Source organism: Lacerta agilis, chromosome 7, assembly GCF_009819535.1.
Source record: "Lacerta agilis isolate rLacAgi1 chromosome 7, rLacAgi1.pri, whole genome shotgun sequence".
Lineage (NCBI taxonomy): Eukaryota > Metazoa > Chordata > Lepidosauria > Squamata > Lacertidae > Lacerta > Lacerta agilis.
Genome location: NC_046318.1, coordinates 62,564,029 through 62,583,641, shown reverse-complemented (window position 1 = coordinate 62,583,641; position 19,613 = coordinate 62,564,029). Strand labels below are relative to the sequence as shown.

General features: G+C 41.0%; 1 protein-coding gene across 3 annotated transcripts in view; it reads right to left on the bottom strand.

The window, feature by feature from the left end:
* INTS8 (integrator complex subunit 8) overlaps positions 1 to 19,613 on the bottom strand; it is a 27,803-nt gene extending 8,190 nt beyond the window's left edge. Inside the window, exons 1-16 of one of the 3 annotated variants that reach the window (XM_033155599.1) lie at positions 19,513 to 19,613; positions 18,444 to 18,627; positions 17,344 to 17,521; positions 16,726 to 16,866; positions 15,929 to 16,000; positions 15,373 to 15,424; positions 10,896 to 11,078; positions 10,426 to 10,533; positions 9,962 to 10,111; positions 8,775 to 8,875; positions 6,880 to 7,021; positions 5,779 to 5,849; positions 5,018 to 5,193; positions 3,231 to 3,364; positions 1,748 to 1,858; positions 548 to 749 (exon numbers count right to left, since the gene is read on the bottom strand). In XM_033155599.1, the coding sequence (XP_033011490.1) occupies positions 548 to 749; positions 1,748 to 1,858; positions 3,231 to 3,364; positions 5,018 to 5,193; positions 5,779 to 5,849; positions 6,880 to 7,021; positions 8,775 to 8,875; positions 9,962 to 10,111; positions 10,426 to 10,533; positions 10,896 to 11,078; positions 15,373 to 15,424; positions 15,929 to 16,000; positions 16,726 to 16,866; positions 17,344 to 17,521; positions 18,444 to 18,573 (1,951 nt within the window). In that variant the 5' untranslated portion in view covers positions 18,574 to 18,627; positions 19,513 to 19,613. Of the gene's footprint in view, positions 1 to 547; positions 750 to 1,747; positions 1,859 to 3,230; positions 3,365 to 5,017; positions 5,194 to 5,778; positions 5,850 to 6,879; positions 7,022 to 8,774; positions 8,876 to 9,961; positions 10,112 to 10,425; positions 10,534 to 10,895; positions 11,079 to 15,372; positions 15,425 to 15,928; positions 16,001 to 16,725; positions 16,867 to 17,343; positions 17,522 to 18,443; positions 18,628 to 19,504 lie in introns of all 3 variants that reach the window. The other 2 variants (XM_033155600.1, XM_033155601.1) reach the window with 2 other exon arrangements.

Here is a 19,613-nt window from a genome sequence, read left to right as displayed (position 1 = left end):
ACAATGTTTATTTGTTTGAGAAAATTTATATACCGCGTTATTGTAGCCAAACCTCCAAGTCGTTTGTTTACAAGAAACTTTAAAATTATCATTAAGAAGTTAAAATCAGTTAAAACATTTAAATATAATTTAAAAAATAGCAATAAGTATTAGTGTACATACAATAAACAAAATGGTGTACAAGTTATGTATATGACACAAGTTTAAGAGTATTCTTATTTATACAAATTTGTATATACATATATAAGTTATAAATGTTGTATATTATTGTTTAAACTATAACTATGAGAAAACTATATATATATATATATACACAATATATATATATATACACAAAATTAAAATCGACAACAAAAATGATTAAAGCGCATCAATGTTACTTCAGCATCCTGTTGACATCCTTCCCCCAAGCACCAGGATTGCAAAATACAGGTAAAATCATTCACTCTGATTGCAAGCTAAGATATATCAGTTGTGGAGTATCTCTCCCCCTCTGATTCTAAGCTTCTGAAGAGGTTTTGTCACATAATTAGCCAAGCATTCTTACCAGGAACCCTCATTTCTAAGTAGCCTCGAACTCTGCTGATCAGGTTAGAGGGGGGTGTTTCTCCCAAAAGCCCTGCTCCTGCTTCATGGGAATAAATGTCCAGAAGTAGCACCTCGTTCAGCATGACTTGGCGTAACTTTGGAGAAAACTCTGTCACAAGTTCAAGGCAAGCAGCAAAAAGCTGTTTTGCATGGACAAAATCCTGTAAAAACAAACAAACAACAAAACCCCAAAAAACCAAGTGTGAGGAGTTTGCCTACTTCTCTTCTAGTTGCATGTATGATTTTGTGTGTTGGGGGGGGGGGGAACAGTAGCTAGATTCATGTACTACAACAAAAAGTCCAGAGTCCTGTAATAAAACATTTAGCCTACAAAAGCTCATACAGCAATACATTTGCTAAAGTGGTGGTTTGTTTTGGTGGAGGCAAAGGGAATAATTAAATTCCAAACTCATGATTTTGGTTGCTGCTAAGAAGGCTGAGATAAAAATCAATGGTGTCCATGCCCCCATACCCTGTGGAGATCACTGAGCTGCATCATGACTGTCTATCACATGACTATCTCCATCCTGTCTTAAAGGGCTAGCAGGCTTTTAAAATTATTACATTTTGAACCATATAAACTGAAATCAACCCATAGAAAATAAGGAATGTAAAAGTAGTAGGATTTTTTAAAATCTAAATATTACATGGAGCACAATGTTTTCATGCTTACAATTGCCTTGCTCTGCGCAGCAATGCAGACTATGGAGCCAGCTACCCCTCTTTCTCAGTTGTGAGAATAGATCAGCTCGGATAAGGCAGAACCATTCCAGAGCACTTATTGCCGATATACAGTGGGAAAGCCGTCCACAAACCTATCCCACCCCATTTGAAGGGCCAGGAATCTTCAGGCAAAAGGAATATGGAGCAAATTAGGTGCACAGCCTACAATTACAACAATCAGCCTCATTTCCCTCTCATAAAGCTGGTGGCTATATGCGCATCTCAAATTTGCCATTCGGGCCCTAAGACCAAGACACTGGACATCACAGTGAAGGGAACAACCATGGCGAATAGGAAAGTGGCACCATCTTTTTTAAAAAAAATCCCACCTGTTTAATCTCCAACAAAATAATACTAAGTCCTAGTAATAGTTATTAGTAGCATTCCATAATGTTAACTGGCAAGATTCTTATTAGCAAGATAATGATTACCTCACCTTGACTGTACTGCAGTGTAGCCCCTTTGCCATAAGGATGTAGACCAAATCCCTGGTCAAATTATCTTTGATCCCTAGGATTACATTGCCGTAAACATTTGGCACTTCCCACTAAGAAAAAGCAACAACACAGAAATCAATAACTGTAATATAGCTCACATTTAAACAATTTACAGTATTTTTCTGTGTATTAGAACGAGGTTTTTTGACTCAAGAATCATGTCAAAAATGGATACTGTATTTAAGATATAATGGGAAAAATATGATAAAAATTACTATATGACAATACTTCTTACTGGAAATTCACAAACGAGATAACAATGTAATATAATCTGTAGGACATAAGGGAAAAACATGGAAATGGTTACCATATATACTCGAGTATAAGTCGACCCAAATATAAGCCGAGGCACCTAATTTCCCTACAAAAATGTGGGAAAGCTTATTGACTCAAGTATAAGCCGGTTCACCTTTGCCACTGTGGTAGAGGAGGAACGAGCAGCCCAAAGCAGCCCTTTGGGCTGCTCCTTCCTCTTCCTCCTTTGCTGCTGTGGAGCTCACCCTGTCGCAGGGTTTCGAACCGCCATTCTTCTGATCAGCAAGCCCTAGGGCTCTGTGGTTTAACCCACAGCGCAATGTTCCCTTGTGTTATACAGAGAAGGCTGGGATCCTGTCCTGTTTAAGCAGGAGCCAGGGAAAGTGAGCACCTGTGGGGTTTTAATACTTCCTTAACTGATAGGCTTTCTGCCTTCTGGGGTCTAAAGTTTGCATTTATGTGAGCAGTTCAGGAATGGAACAAGCTGCCTGGGGAGAGTAAAGAACCACTGTTCTTGTACACCTCTTAAGGAATGGCTGACTTGAGTATAAGCCGAGGGCAGCTTTTAAAGCACAAAAAGTGTGCTGAAAAACTAGGCTTATACTCAAGTATATACGGTATTTAGAAAATTGTAACTATTGGAATAATACCTGGCAGATGATTAATCGAATAAGGAAGATTGAACCATGCAAATTAAGAATGATTACAAAAATAACAGAAGAAGGAAGTGTGGAAGTTCTTCCCCTTTTTTCTTTTTAGTTTAGTTTCTCTTTCTAGAAACTATCTGTATATATATACACGAAATGGAAAATAAGATGTAATAATATTATGTGTAAACAATACGTTTATCTGGAAATTCAATAAAAATCATTTTTTAAAAACTGGGGTCATCCTATACATGGATAGTGGCATGGGGGGGGAGCTGTCCCCCCCCCATGCCGCTGCGGAAGGTGCACACTCTAGGGAGCTTACCGCCTGCAGTGGCGTGGGGGGAGCGGATGCCCACTTTGCCAACCCCTAGCAAAGGCACCTGCTAAAAAAAAGCTCAACAACTTTGGGCCATCTCCCCCCATTTTCTTTAAATTTAGTACCCCAAAGTAGGAGGCGTCTTATACACGGGGGCGTCTTATACACTGAAAAATACGGTAGTAAAAAAATATAAAGTACCTTGTTAGAAACTGTCCAGAACTGGCGTTCTGATGTCATGCCATGCAATTCAATTAAAATTTGGCGGATCCTCCAGGGATCAGCTGATAATATAAGCTGATGTTCAAGCTGACCAATATTCACACTTGCAGAGGCTGGAAGAAACATTATCACAGAGGTCAATGAGCAATTTAATATATTGAGTTTTCCCTGAACCAAGCTATAACTAACTGGAGGCAACAGACAAAAGATTAACATTTTTAAGGCAAGATGGATCAACTAAAGATGCTTTTATTTTACACCAAAATGAAACCACTTTAATTAATACTATCCACCATATAAATGTTTGAATGTACAGTGCTAATGTCAATGCCATACATAGACACAGTAGCCTTCAGGTGGCATCAAGACTCTTTGTAGTCATGGCCCTCAGGAGGACACATTAATTTTGGATTCCCTAAAAACGTTACACTTCTGTACCTACCTACCTACCACACATCCACACTGTGTTTGGTCATCCTTTTCAAGACGGGGAAAATGAAATTTCTGCATTGGGTTAAAACAATAAATGAATAGACTCTTGGGCTCGATAAACAGTCTCAAAGAGAATTTCAGTCTCAGAAATACTGCATGACAGCAATATCCCACTGTTTCACATAACGCCCAAGATGATGCCTCTCTCCTGCTGTAAGCTCTCCAACTCAACTCCCAAGTAAATATGGGTCATCCTAGATGCAGCTCAGAAAGCCATGTAAGCCCAATTCTGTGCCTCCCTGAATGAAGCTGAGAAGACAAGCAGAAAGATCTCTTTACTGCTCCCAGGAGCACCTTGAGAGATTGCATGCTTGGTTCTACCACTCTCATTTCTGCCCTGAAGGGCCAGTAGCCCTTAAAGCAAAAGACAATAGTACCATCTTCACAACCTAGCAGCGGCTAGTCCCATTATCTTAACTCTTTCAAGCCAGAGCGCAGCAAGCAACAGTACAGTGGTACCTCGGGTTACAGTCGCTTCATGTTACAGACTCCGCTAACCCAGAAATAATGATTCATGTTAAGAATTTTGCTTCAGGATGAGAACAGAAATTGTGTGGTGGTGGTGCAGCGGCAACGGAAGGCCCCATTAGCTAAAGTGGTACCTCAGGTTAAGAACAGTTTCAGGTTAAGAACGGACCTCTGGAAATAATTACGTTCTTAACCTGATGTACCTCTGTACTTTACTGGCTACAGGAGTGCAGTTTAGATTTCTCACTCAGACGCTTGCCAGTAAGAAGAAGATGATGATTTTGGATTTGATATCCCACTTTATCACTACCCGAAGGAGTCTCAAAGTGGCTAACATTCTCCTTTCCCTTCCTCCCCCACAACAAACACTCTGTGAGGTGAGTGGGGCTGAGAGAGACTTCAAAGAAGTGTGACTAGCCCAAGGTCACCCAGCAGCTGCATGTGGAGGAGCGGAGACGCGAACCCGGTTCACCAGATTACAAGTCTACTGCTCTTAACCACACCACCACACTGGCTCTCTGCCAGGGAGATAACTACTGCAGATTGAGCAGTGAACTGCAGGCCTGTTGATATCCCATATTGAGCTAGAAGCCCTAGCACCTGGTAGTCAGAAGAGCATGGCTTCTGAATATGCAGGTTGCAATGTTAGCCATCTGTGATGGCTAACAGGAATTTACAATAACTGCCAAAACACATACTATAGCAACTTACTTCTTCGCTCAGGGCTTAACTTACTGCAGGACTGTCATTTGTCTTCAGAAAAAAAGCTATCTATGAATATTTTAAGTGAGGAGGGGGGGAATAACCTGGAATATCATAAAATGAAGTTATAGGCTTAGTGCCTAAGTTGACTCGAGGCGACCTTTTCCTCATTTGATCAATAAGCAGCTTTCGTTCATCATCTTTCAGCAATGCTATGAAGAGCTCGTGGGAGGAAATCATGAAGACAAGTTGGAGGTCTTCCAAACCCAAACAGAGATTTCTGTAAAAAACAATCAAAGGTCTCATTAAGCAAAGATTAGCAGAAAGAGAAATTGCAGCACTTTGTGTGGTTTTGTAGTGGCATGACATTTGGAAAATTAATTCAAAGATGTTTTTAAACAAGGGGCTATTCACTAATCACTGCACTTACAGTGAATCGTGCCAGGTGTCCAACTGATCACATGAGAAGGGTAGTTGTTGAGACACTGGTATCTTGTGTAGCAATGGTTAAGGAAACCAGGAGGTCTTAATTACAACTGCCTTTTGAATCACCTACCTAGAGTGGATCATGGAAATGAACAAAAAGCATTCTCCGTAAGAGTTATTTAGCTCAGGTTTGACCACGAATTACACCAGCAGTTATCACCCCACCTTTTAGGAGTGGCATATGTGGAAATTTGTTGAAGCTGAGAAAACGTCTGAGGGCTATTTAGCTTACAGACAAACACTAATACTTGTTGTTTCTTCCTTGGTACCAATGATATTTTAGGAACTGATATACTTAGCACTTAACTACTTCCCTGAATGAAAGATGCTATTCAACTTTTTAAGAAGTACTGCAAGTAATCTAGTATTGCATACTTACTTCAGAAAATAGGCCATTTTCCTTTTTGAGGATTCTGAAGCACTTTCTACTTGTATTGATTTTGAACATACCTGCAAAGTTGAAATACTGAATTGAGCTTTAGCGAAAAATTAAGTAATCTTAAAACAAAAACAAAACTACAAACATTTAATTTTGGGATCCAGGCAGAGGGCCTTCTCGGTAGTGGCACCTGCCTTGTGGAACACCCTCCCACCAGATGTCAAAGAGAAAACCAACTACCAGACTTTTAGGAGACATCTGAAAGCAGCCCTGTTTAGGGAAGCTTTTAGTGTTTAATAGATTATTGTATTTTAACATTATTTTGGAAGCCGCCCAGAGTGGCTGGGGAAACCCAGCCAGATGGGCGGGGTATAAATAAATAAATAAATAAATAAATAAATAATAATAATAATTAATTATTATTATTATTATTTTACGCATATTGCGTATACTCCTTTAGAAAATAGACATTTTCATAAGCAAAAGAGGAGTAATAAAGATAGCATGCTAGCCACTGGGGGAAAAACATTCTAATAACAACTGTATGAAATGTTGTAAGATCCCAGATGGATTTGGTGGTTCATGAGAACAGCACCTCTACACAAATGCAGCCCTGCATGCTACTGAATGTCTGAATCAACCCCATGAAAGAGCAGATATTTACCTGAAGTAGTTGTCAAGGTAGACTTAAAGCTAGCCAGCAGATAACCCTTTTACATTCATAACATTAGTAAATACGTTCATTTGGGTGAGGGCAATCTGAAAACATACTGAGTACTGTGGCTTCCACATGCTGGTTATGAACCTTCTGAAGCAGTTAAGTGTATGCACTCAATTGTCTGATAACTAACTAATAATTAAATGGTAAGGAGATGTATCTAGTCAACCAATCTGCTACCCAATACTGTAACTGAACAGGCTAATGATTTCATAGCCACAAAACTAAGCAACACATATTTTAAAAGTAACTTCAGATGCAACACAGAAAAGCATAGCATTTTAAAAGTGCATTAGGATCAATAAGCTGTATTCAGTAGCTTTAAAAAGCAGCTTAGAAAACAGTTTAAGCAGATATGCCTAAAACTGAGGACAATTCCATACCTCTAGGAGAAAATCTATTTTTTCTTTGGTGGGTCTAAGAAACAGCTGGTTAAAGTGGACACCGACTGGTCGGCCTTGTATTACATCACAAACACTGTTGCACACACACACCTTGAAACATATCTCTTCCAAGACATCATTCCTAGAAAAATACGGAAAGTTCACGTGCTGTTAGAAGAAAAGCACATAAAAGGACACAAGGGGACAGTTCTTACACTCCAGAATGCAGCTTGACTGCCCAGAAGGGGCTATTGCAGAAGCAAGTTTGAGAAAGGCATTGATGATGGACAGTAATATATGGGGCAAAAAAATTCATCCTACGCATTCCAGCCATTTCATTTTATTTATTTATTTCCATGAAATTTATGCACCGATGGTAAAAAAAACCTCAAAGCACATTTATCATCAGGATAGAAGACTGATTATGAATGTGGTGTCATGACTGTGGATACACACTCACTCCAAAGCTTGTCAGACAGAACACCAAAGAACTAGGAAATTTCTTTATCTCAGTGCCTCGATTCCTTTTATATCGTGTCACAGCAGGATACTTCCCTGGAATCACCAAATTTTGCACCTCCTTGCTTTTGGCGTATAAAAACTTTTCCATCTTAAATCTGCACACTTCAAGTCAGAAGTTTCTACACACACACACACACACACACACACACAAGTCAGGGACATAATACAGTCAGGCTTAAGCACTCAAGAAGGGCACAGAGCAGGCCTGTTGAGGGGTGTAGTCTGAGAAGAGAGGGTATGGTCTAGGGAGAGTCTTGAGGTTGGCATTTGGCCTCTGCGCCTATGGTTCCCTAACCCTGACCTACTAGATAGCAATGACAAGGGTACATTATATTCAAGTACAGTGGTGCCCCGCTAGACGAATGCCTCGCTAGACGAAAAACTCGCTAGACGAAGGCATTTGTCTAGCAGAAGGCTACCCCGCAAGACAATTTTTTCTTTTTCTTTTTCTTTTCGTCTAGCGAAAACCGCGGTTTGCATTGCCGCTTCGCTAGATGAAAAAACCACTAGACGAAGAGATTTGCAGAACGAATTATTTTCGTCTAGCGGGGCACCACTGTACTCCTAAGGTGACTCATGTTAAGTATATGCTTCACAGGAATATGTTGCCAGGTGATACGTTTCTCCCTTCTGTTAGGGAAGCTTTTGTTTGACCGGCTATTGTATTTTAATATTTTGTTGGAAGCTGCCCAGAGTGGCTGGGAAAACCCAGCCAGATGGGTGGGGTATAAATAATAATAATAATAATAATAATAATAATAATAATAATATCCTCTTTTTTCTTATTCACTCTTGTATTCTAGAGGAAATCCAATCCTTGCCCCATTAACCATATGTAGTAGCAGTAACACGTTCGCAGTGGCAGCTCTCCCGTGCCTGAGAGGATTGCTTGTACACCCATAATTTAGTCCCCTAAAAATTGTTCCTCAATGAGGCAACATAAAATACAGCTTCTTAACTCTTTTTTGGAAGAAATAAAGACAGAAAGCGTATGCTTCAAACCTAGGGGGGGGGGAATTCCTCAAATGCATTTTGAAATGCTTACAAGTTAGCCCTGCACTGAACCAATGAAACATTTTAGTTCTTTTCACACTAAGGGAATAGTAGGGACCAGATACCTAGGATTATTCAATTCCTGCTTGAAACGCTGTTCTAATAATGAAAAGCAAGTAGTTCAACATTTTAAAAATAATGTGAACTACAAGCAAATCAGGCCAAATTACCTCAGAGTTTTAAGTTGTCAACCACGAGCTGAAAGTACCAACTGGCTTGGAACTGGTCCGAGCCAACTGCTCAGAAATCTACACCTTCTGCCTGGCCTTAACTGTTAAGCAATGTGTGCATCCGAATGATTCATTCAAGATATTTCTCACCCTTGTTGAGCTTTCTGGGAGAGTTCCCTGAGAACTGATTGCCTGAACTGAACAGGTAAACTGGGTGTTTGGTTATCTTCAAGGAAAATCTTCACTAGTTCCTGAAGCACACACAGAGAGAAGATGAATCAGTTTGACAATATATGGCATCTGGCCCAACACCAAGACAGAATAGTTTCAAAGTTAGCTGGAACTAATTTACTGGATACTGCAATGACAACTCAACCTATATAGATATTAAATTAACTTATACAGATGTGAAATTGTTTTCAACTTAAAAACATGTCAATATATAAAGTGTGCTGTGAAAATCAGAATATGAAAAGGTTTTAAAAGTATAATGAACTGCTTTTTTGTTATTTAGGTAACAAATTGATTACAATACAAACTTAAAAGAGGGACAGCTTTGGTTCTATCCGGTTTTGATTCTCATGAGAATAACAATTCCTATACGGTCATACCTCATGTTGCGTCCGCTTCAGGTTACGTCTTTTCAAGTTGTGTCTCGCGGCAACCCAGTAATACTGGAACGGTTACTTCCAGGTTTCACCGCTCACGCATGCACAGAAGTGCTAAATCGAGCCATGCATGTGCGCAGACACAGCACTTCTGGATGTAAATGCTTCGAGTTGCGGACGTGCCTCCGGGACGGATTACATCCGCAACTCGAGGTTCCACTGTACACAGTAGACTACTTAATAATATTCTGGTCAATACTAATAATATAATTGAGGAATAGGGACGCGGGTGGCACTGTGGTCTAAACCATTGAGCCTCTTAGGCTTGCTGATCGGAAGGTTGGCAGTTTGAATCTGCGCAATGGGGTGAGCTCCCATTGCTGTCCCGGCTTCTGCCAACCTAGCAGTTTGAAAGCACACCAGTGCAGGTAGATAAATAGGTACTGATGCAGTGGGAAGGTAAATGGCTCTGGCTTCCATCACAGTGTTCCATTGCACCAAAAGTGGTTTCGTCATGCTGACCACATGCCCCGGAAAGCTGTCTGTAGACAAATGCCATCTCCCTCGGCCTGAAAGCAAGATGAGCACTGCACCGAATAGTCGCCTTTGACTGGACTTAACTGCCATGGGGTCATTTACTGTTTATCTTTTTACCTTACTTGAGGAATAAACAAGCAGACTAATATAAGGATCACATGATGTGTAATTCAAGCTTTGCAAGTCCTTTACCTGATAACTGCCAGATCTTAAACAACTATGGATTTGACTGTAAGGAGTTGATGGCTGTGAAGTATTGTCAGAAGGTGCAAGAACTCCACAAGCTTGGCAGTAACCAGCTAACCTTTTTTCATCTATGATGCAATGAAGCGAAGAGCCAATCTGTAAGAAATATCCCATTTGTATCAGTAACTTTAAAATAATTCATTATTTAAGACAAATGTCTTCAAAGGTTATATATGATGAACTCATGTCCTAAATGCATATACATTAAACATTACATGTTCCAATGGGGTCATTACATGTTGCAATGGAAAACTCAGTTTTCTTGTACTTAAGACAAAGGATGAGGTAAACCCAAATAGCTGACAGGATATATCTAGTTAAAGTGAACACAAGAATGCATGGCATGAATGTGAAATATTTGCTTACACATGCAGAAACTGAAATGCGCTATCTGTTGTTGAATGGCTTACCTTCGAAATCAGTTCCTTGGTTCTAAAAAATTTCTCCCTGGCATTTCCATAAAGAGCAGAATCTGTGGAACCTTGCTGAAAATAGATAGCACCTAAATCATAGCAGACCTGAAACACAAACAAGAAGCATTTCTTTCAAAATTATACTTTTTGTTCCTTACGCTGTGGGAACATAAATATCCAAAGTGAACTTAGTAATAATTGGGAAAGGAACACAGGGCTAGAGATAATTGTGAGACACCATACCTGAAACTTACTTTTTGTAAACCACGTTGTTGTTGTTGTTTAAAAAAAACCCTCAATCAAGTGATATATACATTTTACGAAATAATTAAATATGAAATAACCTTAGAAGCCACAGGTAAATCAAGGCAGCTTGAATACAGAATAATAGTGTGCTTTGAGGCACCATGAATTGCATCATAAGCACATTTCAGCAGCTATGCATTCAGGCAAAATGTCTGGCATACCTGACACTGCAGTTCCTCAGCACTGATGTTGAATCCTGCTGTGGAACTCTCTGTTTCTCCATTAACTGCACCAGGTTCCATGGCCAGCAAATCTAGAGTCCTTATTGTGTGAATATAAAGATCTTTATTTAATTTGAGTGCTCCTTCTAAGACCAGAATGGAATCAGCAGCCTGTTCTTTTAGCTGTAACGACCCAAAGAAATGTATGTATCCAGTTATTATTGCCACTTATTTATTCAATGTGTTCATTACATTTAGAATATTTAGCAGGAAGTTCTCCTTTATTCCGTAAGCAGCATAGGATCTTACTAACTTAGTTAACACCAAACAATAACCCTTTAATTTGCTTCCGGTTCAGATTAGCTTGCACACTTCAGAAGTAGCATCACAGTCCTAAACATGCTCCCTCAGAAGCAAGTCCTACTGAATTCAATCACAATCTTCAACCAGGCCTTTGGCTGATTAAAATTATACACCAACTTTAAATGTGCCTGTGAGAAGGGAAGATCATTGTTGCTTCTGTTTCTATTATTTACTTGTGTTTTTATCTTGTATTTTATTCTGTGAACCGCCATGACAGCTTGTGATGAAGGGTGGCAAATAAATTGAATAAACAAAAAATATATATGAATGAATGAGTGAGTAAGACCAGTAACTTGTGAAAAGAGCCTGGCTCTTTCGTCTTGTGCTTTTGTGGTCCAGTTCCTTGCACCACAATACATGTACTTGAGAAAATTTCCTTTGGGGTGGGGAGCTGCATCTGTCCGGCAGACCAGATCATTATGTGTCCCACCCGCTTCCAGATAGAGTTTGACAGGTTCGTCAACTGACCTCACAAATGACACCAGACGATCTTTTAGCCCAAAGTCGTCTTCAGAAGCCCCCTTTAAAGCACTATTTCACACAGTGCTTTGCATAGGGTTCTTGAGACAGGTTTTTATCTATCCCATACCTGACATCATATATGACACAAGGTGTAGGGGCAGGTGGGAATGACTCAGCCAAAATGACCTGGCAGGCCAAATTAGGCCTGTGGGTCAGAGGTTCTCCACCCCGACCTCCTTGAACAAACTCTTTCTTTTAACATGGACCCGGAATTAGACCACAAATAGGAGGGCACCAACAGGGTCACAGGAAAGTTACGAGGAAGATGGAGACTACGATACAGCAGCGGTGAGGAAACCTCCTTAAAATCTTAAATTGTTACCTAAAGGTAAAGGTACCCCTGACCATTAGGTTCAGTCGCAGACGACTCTAGGGTTGCGGCGCTCATCTCGCACTATAGGCCGAGGGATCTGGCATTTGTCTACAGACAGCTTTCCACTTCATGTCGCCAGCATGAATGACTAAGCCGCTTCTGGCGAACCAGAGCACCGCATGGAAACTCCGTTTACCTTCCTGCCGGAGCGGTACTTATTTATCTACTTACACTTTGATGTGCTTTCGAACTGCTAGATGGGCAGGAGCTGGGACCGAACAACGGGAGCTCACTCCACCGCAGGGATTCAAACTGCCGACCTTCTGATCGGCAAGCTCTAGGCTCTGTGGTTTAGACCACAGTGCCACCTGCGTCCCAAGAATTGTTACCTACATAGCTAATTAGTTGAACTGAAGACGGTAGCTGCAGGATAATCCAGAGTGGAGAGTTTACATTCAGCCTATACTCAGTGTAAAGGTAAAGGTAAAGGGACCCCTGACAGTTAAGTCCAGTCGCGAACGACTCTGGGGTTGCGGCGCTCATCTCGGTTTACAGGTCAAGGGAGCCAGTGTTTTCTGCTCTGCAGACAGTTTTTTCCGGGTCATGTGGCCAGCATGACTAAGCCGCTTCTAGCGCAACGGAACACTGACACCAGAGCAGAGCACGGAAACGCCATTTACCTTCCCGCCGGAGCAGTACCTATTAATCTACTTGCACTTTTTGGAGTGCTTTTGAACTGCTACGTTGGCAGGAGCTGGGACCGAGCAATGGGAGCTCACCCCATCACAGGGATTCAAATCGCCGACCTTTTGATTGGCAAGCCCAAGGCTCAGTGGTTTGGACAACAGCGCCACCCGCATCCCAGCTATCTTGAAGTGTAGGCCTCCCTGAAAGGAAATTATTCAGCATTCTTGAAAATTAAGCTGGCAGTAGTCAAAACACGCCCCAGCTGCCCTAGCAGCTTCAACTACTAATGCTGATAAGAGGTTGCAGGATGTTCAACTCACTCAAAAACAACAATATTGTTTCTAGAGTAAACCTACGCTTAATTAAGCCGGCTGCTCTGTAATTTTCAATCGCCCTCTGACCAGTCTGGCACACTAACTGGTGGGAAGGATGATCAGGGGGGCCAAGCAAACGTCTTACAGAAATTGAGGACCACTCACCCCTCCCTCACACACAGCTAAACAGTCTAAGATCGGGATCCGGCCCCCCAACATGTCTTGCTACGTCTGCACATGTCCCCTTTCATAATCGCTTTGCAGTGCTAGCTGAGGTATATGAAGATTCATATGAAGATCCTATTAGGATTACCGGGGAGCCCAACAGCAAACATAATAAGGCAAATTCAGAAAACCAGAAGGCTGAGACAAACCCGTGTGCTACTAAGGAGGACCTGGCTGAGCTGATTTTAATGACAGCTAAAACAATTGATTTGTCAAACACTGAACTTACTACATTCCAAAATGGATATTTTGATCAGTAAGGTCAAGGGGACACTCGGTAGGGAGATCTACTTGAGTTGTCACAGGGTTTCAAAGGTACCTCGTCTAACGCTCCACAAGCTAAGGAGATAAACCAAAAAAACGAGTCCCAAACCTCGAGAGAACTCAAGCCAGAAGTCTGGCAGTGGAATGAAAGAGCAGCAGCCTTACGATATGCACCTATAAAGGCAGATTCCTACCTTGGTCCACATTTCAATCAGCTAAAAGACACAGGAGGTCTTTATTAGGGGAGCAAGCTGGTTATATAGACCTGGTTAATGTGGAGTCTCTGGTCTGCCCCAAAAAAACACAGAAATTTTTACTATCTTTCAGGAGTCCCAGTATCCTGACAATGTTACAACGTGCCAAGTCTATGTTGACCACTATGGGAATTTTTCCAACACAAGTTTTTTGTGTTTTTTTTTAATGACTATATTGCCATTATTAGCTAAGCCTAAAGCAGCCGGCCGTCACAACAACAACAGGACACCAATAAGGAGAATGCAAAATAGCCTAAACAAACCCCCTTCAGAGAATTTGATCAACTGCCTGGAATCAGAAGATTTAACCCAAGACAACTGCAACTGGGAGGAGAATTCGAAAGGCTCTTTTAAAGACCTCCCAATGAAAGAGCAACAACGGATTATCGGAAGGCTTGAACTTTTGAAATCTAGTCTTTTAAAGATTTCTGCAGAGTTCAAAATTCCAACAACATACCCAATCGATTTTCAATCCAAGGAGTCTTCACGAGAACCCATTATCCTCAATACCTCCCCACACAAGGAACTGCCCATCGAAATACGAAACAACACAAGCACACTCCAGTCCCCTTCGGCAAGCAACATCTCTGATTCGTGGGGGGGGGGGGGACGTTACAATGAGGCAGGTATGGTCACAACATCAGCCTGGTTCTCAATGAAGGAGCTTGAGGATCAGGAATTGGGTTCACCACATAAGGCAGAAGCATCTCTGTTTGCTGGAGTCCCTCATTTTGCTGCATTTTGCTGCATTGATTCACCCAGAAACTTGGGTGAAGGACTTAGCAGCAGACATAACAGCACATCTGCCTGCAGAGAAGATGCAGCAACCGTGTATAGTACACAGGACACTTAATAGCGGAGTGGATCAGGGACTCAGGAACTGTAGATCCTTAGCAGAGGAAATCTTCCAAACTAGTGCCCAAGAACCTGCCTTGCTGACACCGCCTACAGAGCGACAGCAGTTGCTCACTGCTATCTGCCATAATGATAATAATTTAACAACTTAATGGGGGGGGGCGTAATTAATAACCACCTGTCAGAATGAGTACTGACATCAACATAATTACTTTAAATGTGAAGGGACTGGAAAATGTGGTAAAACAGGTCAGAATGGCAACATATTTATACAAAATGGACCCACACATAGTATTATTGCAAGGAACTCATAAAGCAGACAGTTATTTACACAGTCATGGGTTGGGCAAAAATTTATAGCCCGTGTCTCCAATAAAGCAAGAGGAGTTGCTGTGTTAATACACTCACATCTTAATTTTCACTCACGTCTTAATGTATTCCTTCCTTTCAATGAGATTGGAGCACATGACGTGTTATTCTATGGTTTTTAAGAGCGTGAGAATGTTTGGAATATATGCTATGGCAAATAAACTATTAAAAAGAAAAGAAAAGCAAGTTACTAAGGGCCATATTTATCCAGGAAGGGTTTAAATTCAGTACACTGATCCAAAGTTCCACATTTTTTCCTTAAATATGTCAATCCACTCACATTCACATGTAGCAAAGAAAAAGGCACTTACTACTTTCAGGATATTTTCTGTTACTTCCTTTTCTTGCTGAATCTGATTCATTCTAAATAAAAAAGGCAAAAGCAACAATGAGCGAACCATTCAAAGCAATATTAAATGGATGCCCCTATATTTAGATTTCCAAAGCAGCTTACATCTTTTGAATTTAAGAAAACATTTTTTTTGTTTACAGCATTTTAAAATTTCTCCAACAACACTTCAGTATGGAAAATGATTGAGTTTTTAAATTTTAGGCATTTTACAAAGCTTTTTCTGAATATAATTTGCTCCAATAGGACCAGAACCTATTCTCAGCTACAATGAATTCCGTGGCAGGATTCTTTAAAAAAAAAAAAAAACTTTACCAACACACACACACACACACCCTTTTTTAAAAAAACACAGTAAAGTTTCAATTGACCATGTAACCAACAATAATATTTAACTGCTGAACAATATTTATTGTAATGATTTAAGATGTTAAACCACTGCTATGCCTTGCTAAAAATTAGGGTTAAGTTGATTAATATATTGTTTGTAAGGGTCTGAAACAGATGCACAAACTTACACATTTAATTGAGGTGGACCAGGTTTCACTTGTCTGACAGGAAAACTGCTTTTGACTATGGTCCTAATAGCCCTATTAAAAGAATGTTAATTGATAAGCATAGAGTTCAGTCATGGAAACAACCTAATCAGCTCTATCCATTACAGCTTCAAGCAAAGGTTTGTGCTACATCAAAACAGCACTCAAAGTGTGATAGAGTCACAAGTCATCAAAAAGCACCAACAGCCTATCTGATTCTAAAAAATATTAAGTTGCCAACTTTTTTCTTGCATGGCTCCTATGTATCAAACAGCTATTTTACAAGGAATAATATGTGAAACTTTATCCATGACTGGATATGCCCCACCCACGAAAAATGGCAACAAACCTCTCCTCTGATTCAATAACTTGACAGTATATCCCTATAACTTTCCTTGATCTTTTATGTAAAGTTACAAAGTACTGTTATAGTTAGGGATCTACACCAGGCATAGGCAAACTCGGCCATCCAGATGTTTTGAGATTACAATTCCCATCATCCCTGACCACTGGTCCTGTTAGCTGATGGGAGCTGTAGTCCCAAAACATCTGGAGGGCCGAGTTTGCCTACGCCTGATCTACATACACATTGAAAATAACGATGTATTACAACTGCTGGTTTAAATCTCAAAGAAAACTGCAAACCAATGTGCATATAACATTTTTTGTCATAGGACTATCAAAATAGACCAGTTTAGTTTAAGCAATATAATCAAGATTAATTTAATCTTAACACTTGTCTCCATATTTGAATTACATCAATGGCATGAAGGTCTCACCATCTATTGTAGAGTAGTATCGCCATTGCTGTGGTTGGAGGTAAACTGGCAAGGTCCACATCTACATGTTTAGTTCCTGGGGGAACCTTACTAATGCACAGCAGTTCATTCAGCAGCATGTTCAATACAGGAACCGATAAACTGAATAAAAGAACAAGGATTGTTGAAGTTACAGAATGGTACTTTGTTACAAAACTTCCTTAAAGCAATACAACTTAAGGTAGCATACATCAGGTTTCCAAGCGTTCTCCTATGCAAGCACTGACCAGACTTGTTTACTTTCAGTAGGCTTGCTGAATCATGATTAATAATTATTAATATGGCATTATAGGTCCTTTTTAAAGCATACATTTGTATTAGCAAGTGCTCCTCTAAGACAACAAAAACAATAAAAACCAGAGAGAACATGCACAACAGATGTAAAAAATAAAAATAAAAAATGAATGCTGTCTAAATCCTGGGACCCTCCAGATGATGTTGGACTACAACTCCCATCAGCCCAAGACAGTATGGCTAATGGTGGGGGATAATAAGATATTTCTGGACTACAATTCCCAAAAGCTGCAAGTTCCCCATTGATTATACGTTAACAACATTAACCAAGAAGTCCACCAATACCTTTTCTCCAGTACATCCAAATCCCACTTTAAATGTGCTGCAACTTTCAGAGCAAGCAATTTTAAAATGCGGTTTCTTTTGTTATCAGGTGGAGGCTGGACTTGGTTCTGCTCATTCACCAAAGGTTTGGAAGCTTGCTCCAAAAACTGAACGATTAGCTGAACAGGTGATGGATCTACTGGGCAAAAAAGACAGGCTTTAAAAAGTTTGATCTGGTTGAAAATGCTAGAGAAAAAGAGGTAACCAATACAAAGCAAACAGCATTTTTTCCAGGATGGCGCACAACCATGATTTTTTCTTTAGAGAAAACAAACTTGTCTGGTTATTTAATATTGATGAAGATTAAGGTAAAGGTAAAGGGACCCCTGACCATTAGGTCCAGTCGCGGACGACTCTGGGGTTGCAGCACTCATCTCACTTTATTGGCCGAGGGAGCCGGCGTACAGCTTCCAGGTCATGTGGCCAGCATGACTAAACAGCTTCTGGCAAACCAGAGCCGCGCATGGAAACGCTGTTTACCTTCCCGCCAGAGGGGTACCTATTTATCTACTTGCACTTTGACGTGCTTTCGAACTGCTAGGTTGGCAGGAGCTGGGACTGAGCAACGGGAGCTCACTCCATTGCGGGGATTCGAACTGCTGACTGTCTGATCGGCAAGCCCTAGGCTCTGTGGTTTAACCCACAGCGCCATCCGCCTCCCTTGATGAAGATTACAACTCTGCATTTATGGCCCTTCCACACACCACACAAACACAAACTCAGGTCTACCACCAAATGAACACTGTAACCAATCGTGGCTATGTTTATGATATGTGCTTGCAAATGTTTACCCTATTTCTATTCAATATGATATCTTTTATACATTTTTGCTAAACATGAGCACACATTCATAATATGAGGAATTGTTTATGCTAAAATGCCACTGATTTCAATGGGATTTAAGCAGCTTAACTGTACAGCCACATTCAAATGGTAAGTAACTAATTTAGCTCACAACAAAAGAATTCCTATACATAGAACTAAGGAGAACCCTAACCATTCCAGTAGAAACAAAACAGTCAAGCTCTCCTGTTCTCTGTAGATTTTTTGATATCACTAACCAGGCGAAACTTTTTTCAGATGTTTGTCCAGCAGAGACTCATCTAGCAAAAACTCAAACCAGGATGTTTGGGGAGGTGTGCAAGGTCGACTTGAAGTGACAGCCTCCCGGTCAGCAGCTTCTGCACTCATCTTCCTCTCTGCAGTTTCTTTCCCTTTCTTCAAGCATTTGCTGGGCCAGCAGCTGCACCAGATTTAAAAGCAACATCATGACAGAACGTGGCTGCTCCATACAATGCCATATAATCCTTCTACTGCAGAGTATCTAATCCTCATTGAGATCCACAACACAAACACAACAAATGGGGATCTGGGGTGAGCGGGGGACTTTTGTTTGTTTGTTTGTTTGTTTGTAAAACCTTGCACCAAAGCAATACACTCCAGAACCCTCAAAACAAATGCAAAATAATAAAAAAATGCAAAACAAACAAATAAACAAATAGTTATTTAATTATTGATTGATTGATTGAATTTGTCTGCAGCCCACCATCCATAGATCTCAGGGGCGAGTCACAACATGAAACGCTTCTCATTAGGCTCCATTTCCATTTCATCTGCATCCTTACATGAAAACCAGCATTAAAAAACATACATGAAGTGACGCTTTTTTGTTTTTAAAAGGATTTAATTGAGGCCCTTGTTTTTGTGCACCTGAGCTGTCTTCACCATGTGCACTAGAGCTGTTGTTATCAGCTGACACGGATACACGTACAAATGTTGCAAAGAGGAGACAAATGTTGCATACAGTGAGCTTTGCATAGAAGCGTCACCTTTCAGGTGTGTGCTGGCTACCACCCTGTTGCATTGATTACATCTCACATACGCTGGGGGCAAACCATTCCTGCATCCAGACCCCGTTTTGGAGGAGCCACGGCAGCTGTGCAAAGCGACACATTCCGGGGTCCTGCGGCAGCACAGCGCCTCCTCCTTTGCACCCCTTTTATTTTGCAACACCGCACGCCACCTATTTAAACACTCCATCCCTTCAGAGCACTCCCTCCCCCCCTCCGCCGCGCCACACTACTGGAGCCCAGCGACGCGGCAGCCCCTTCGCCCTCCTCACCTTTTTCTTTGCCTCTGACCCTTCACAGGCAAACGCCTCCGCCTCCGCCTCCTACCGCCACCAACCAAAATGGCCGCCGCCTGCTCCGCTTGCTCTTATCCTGCCCGCC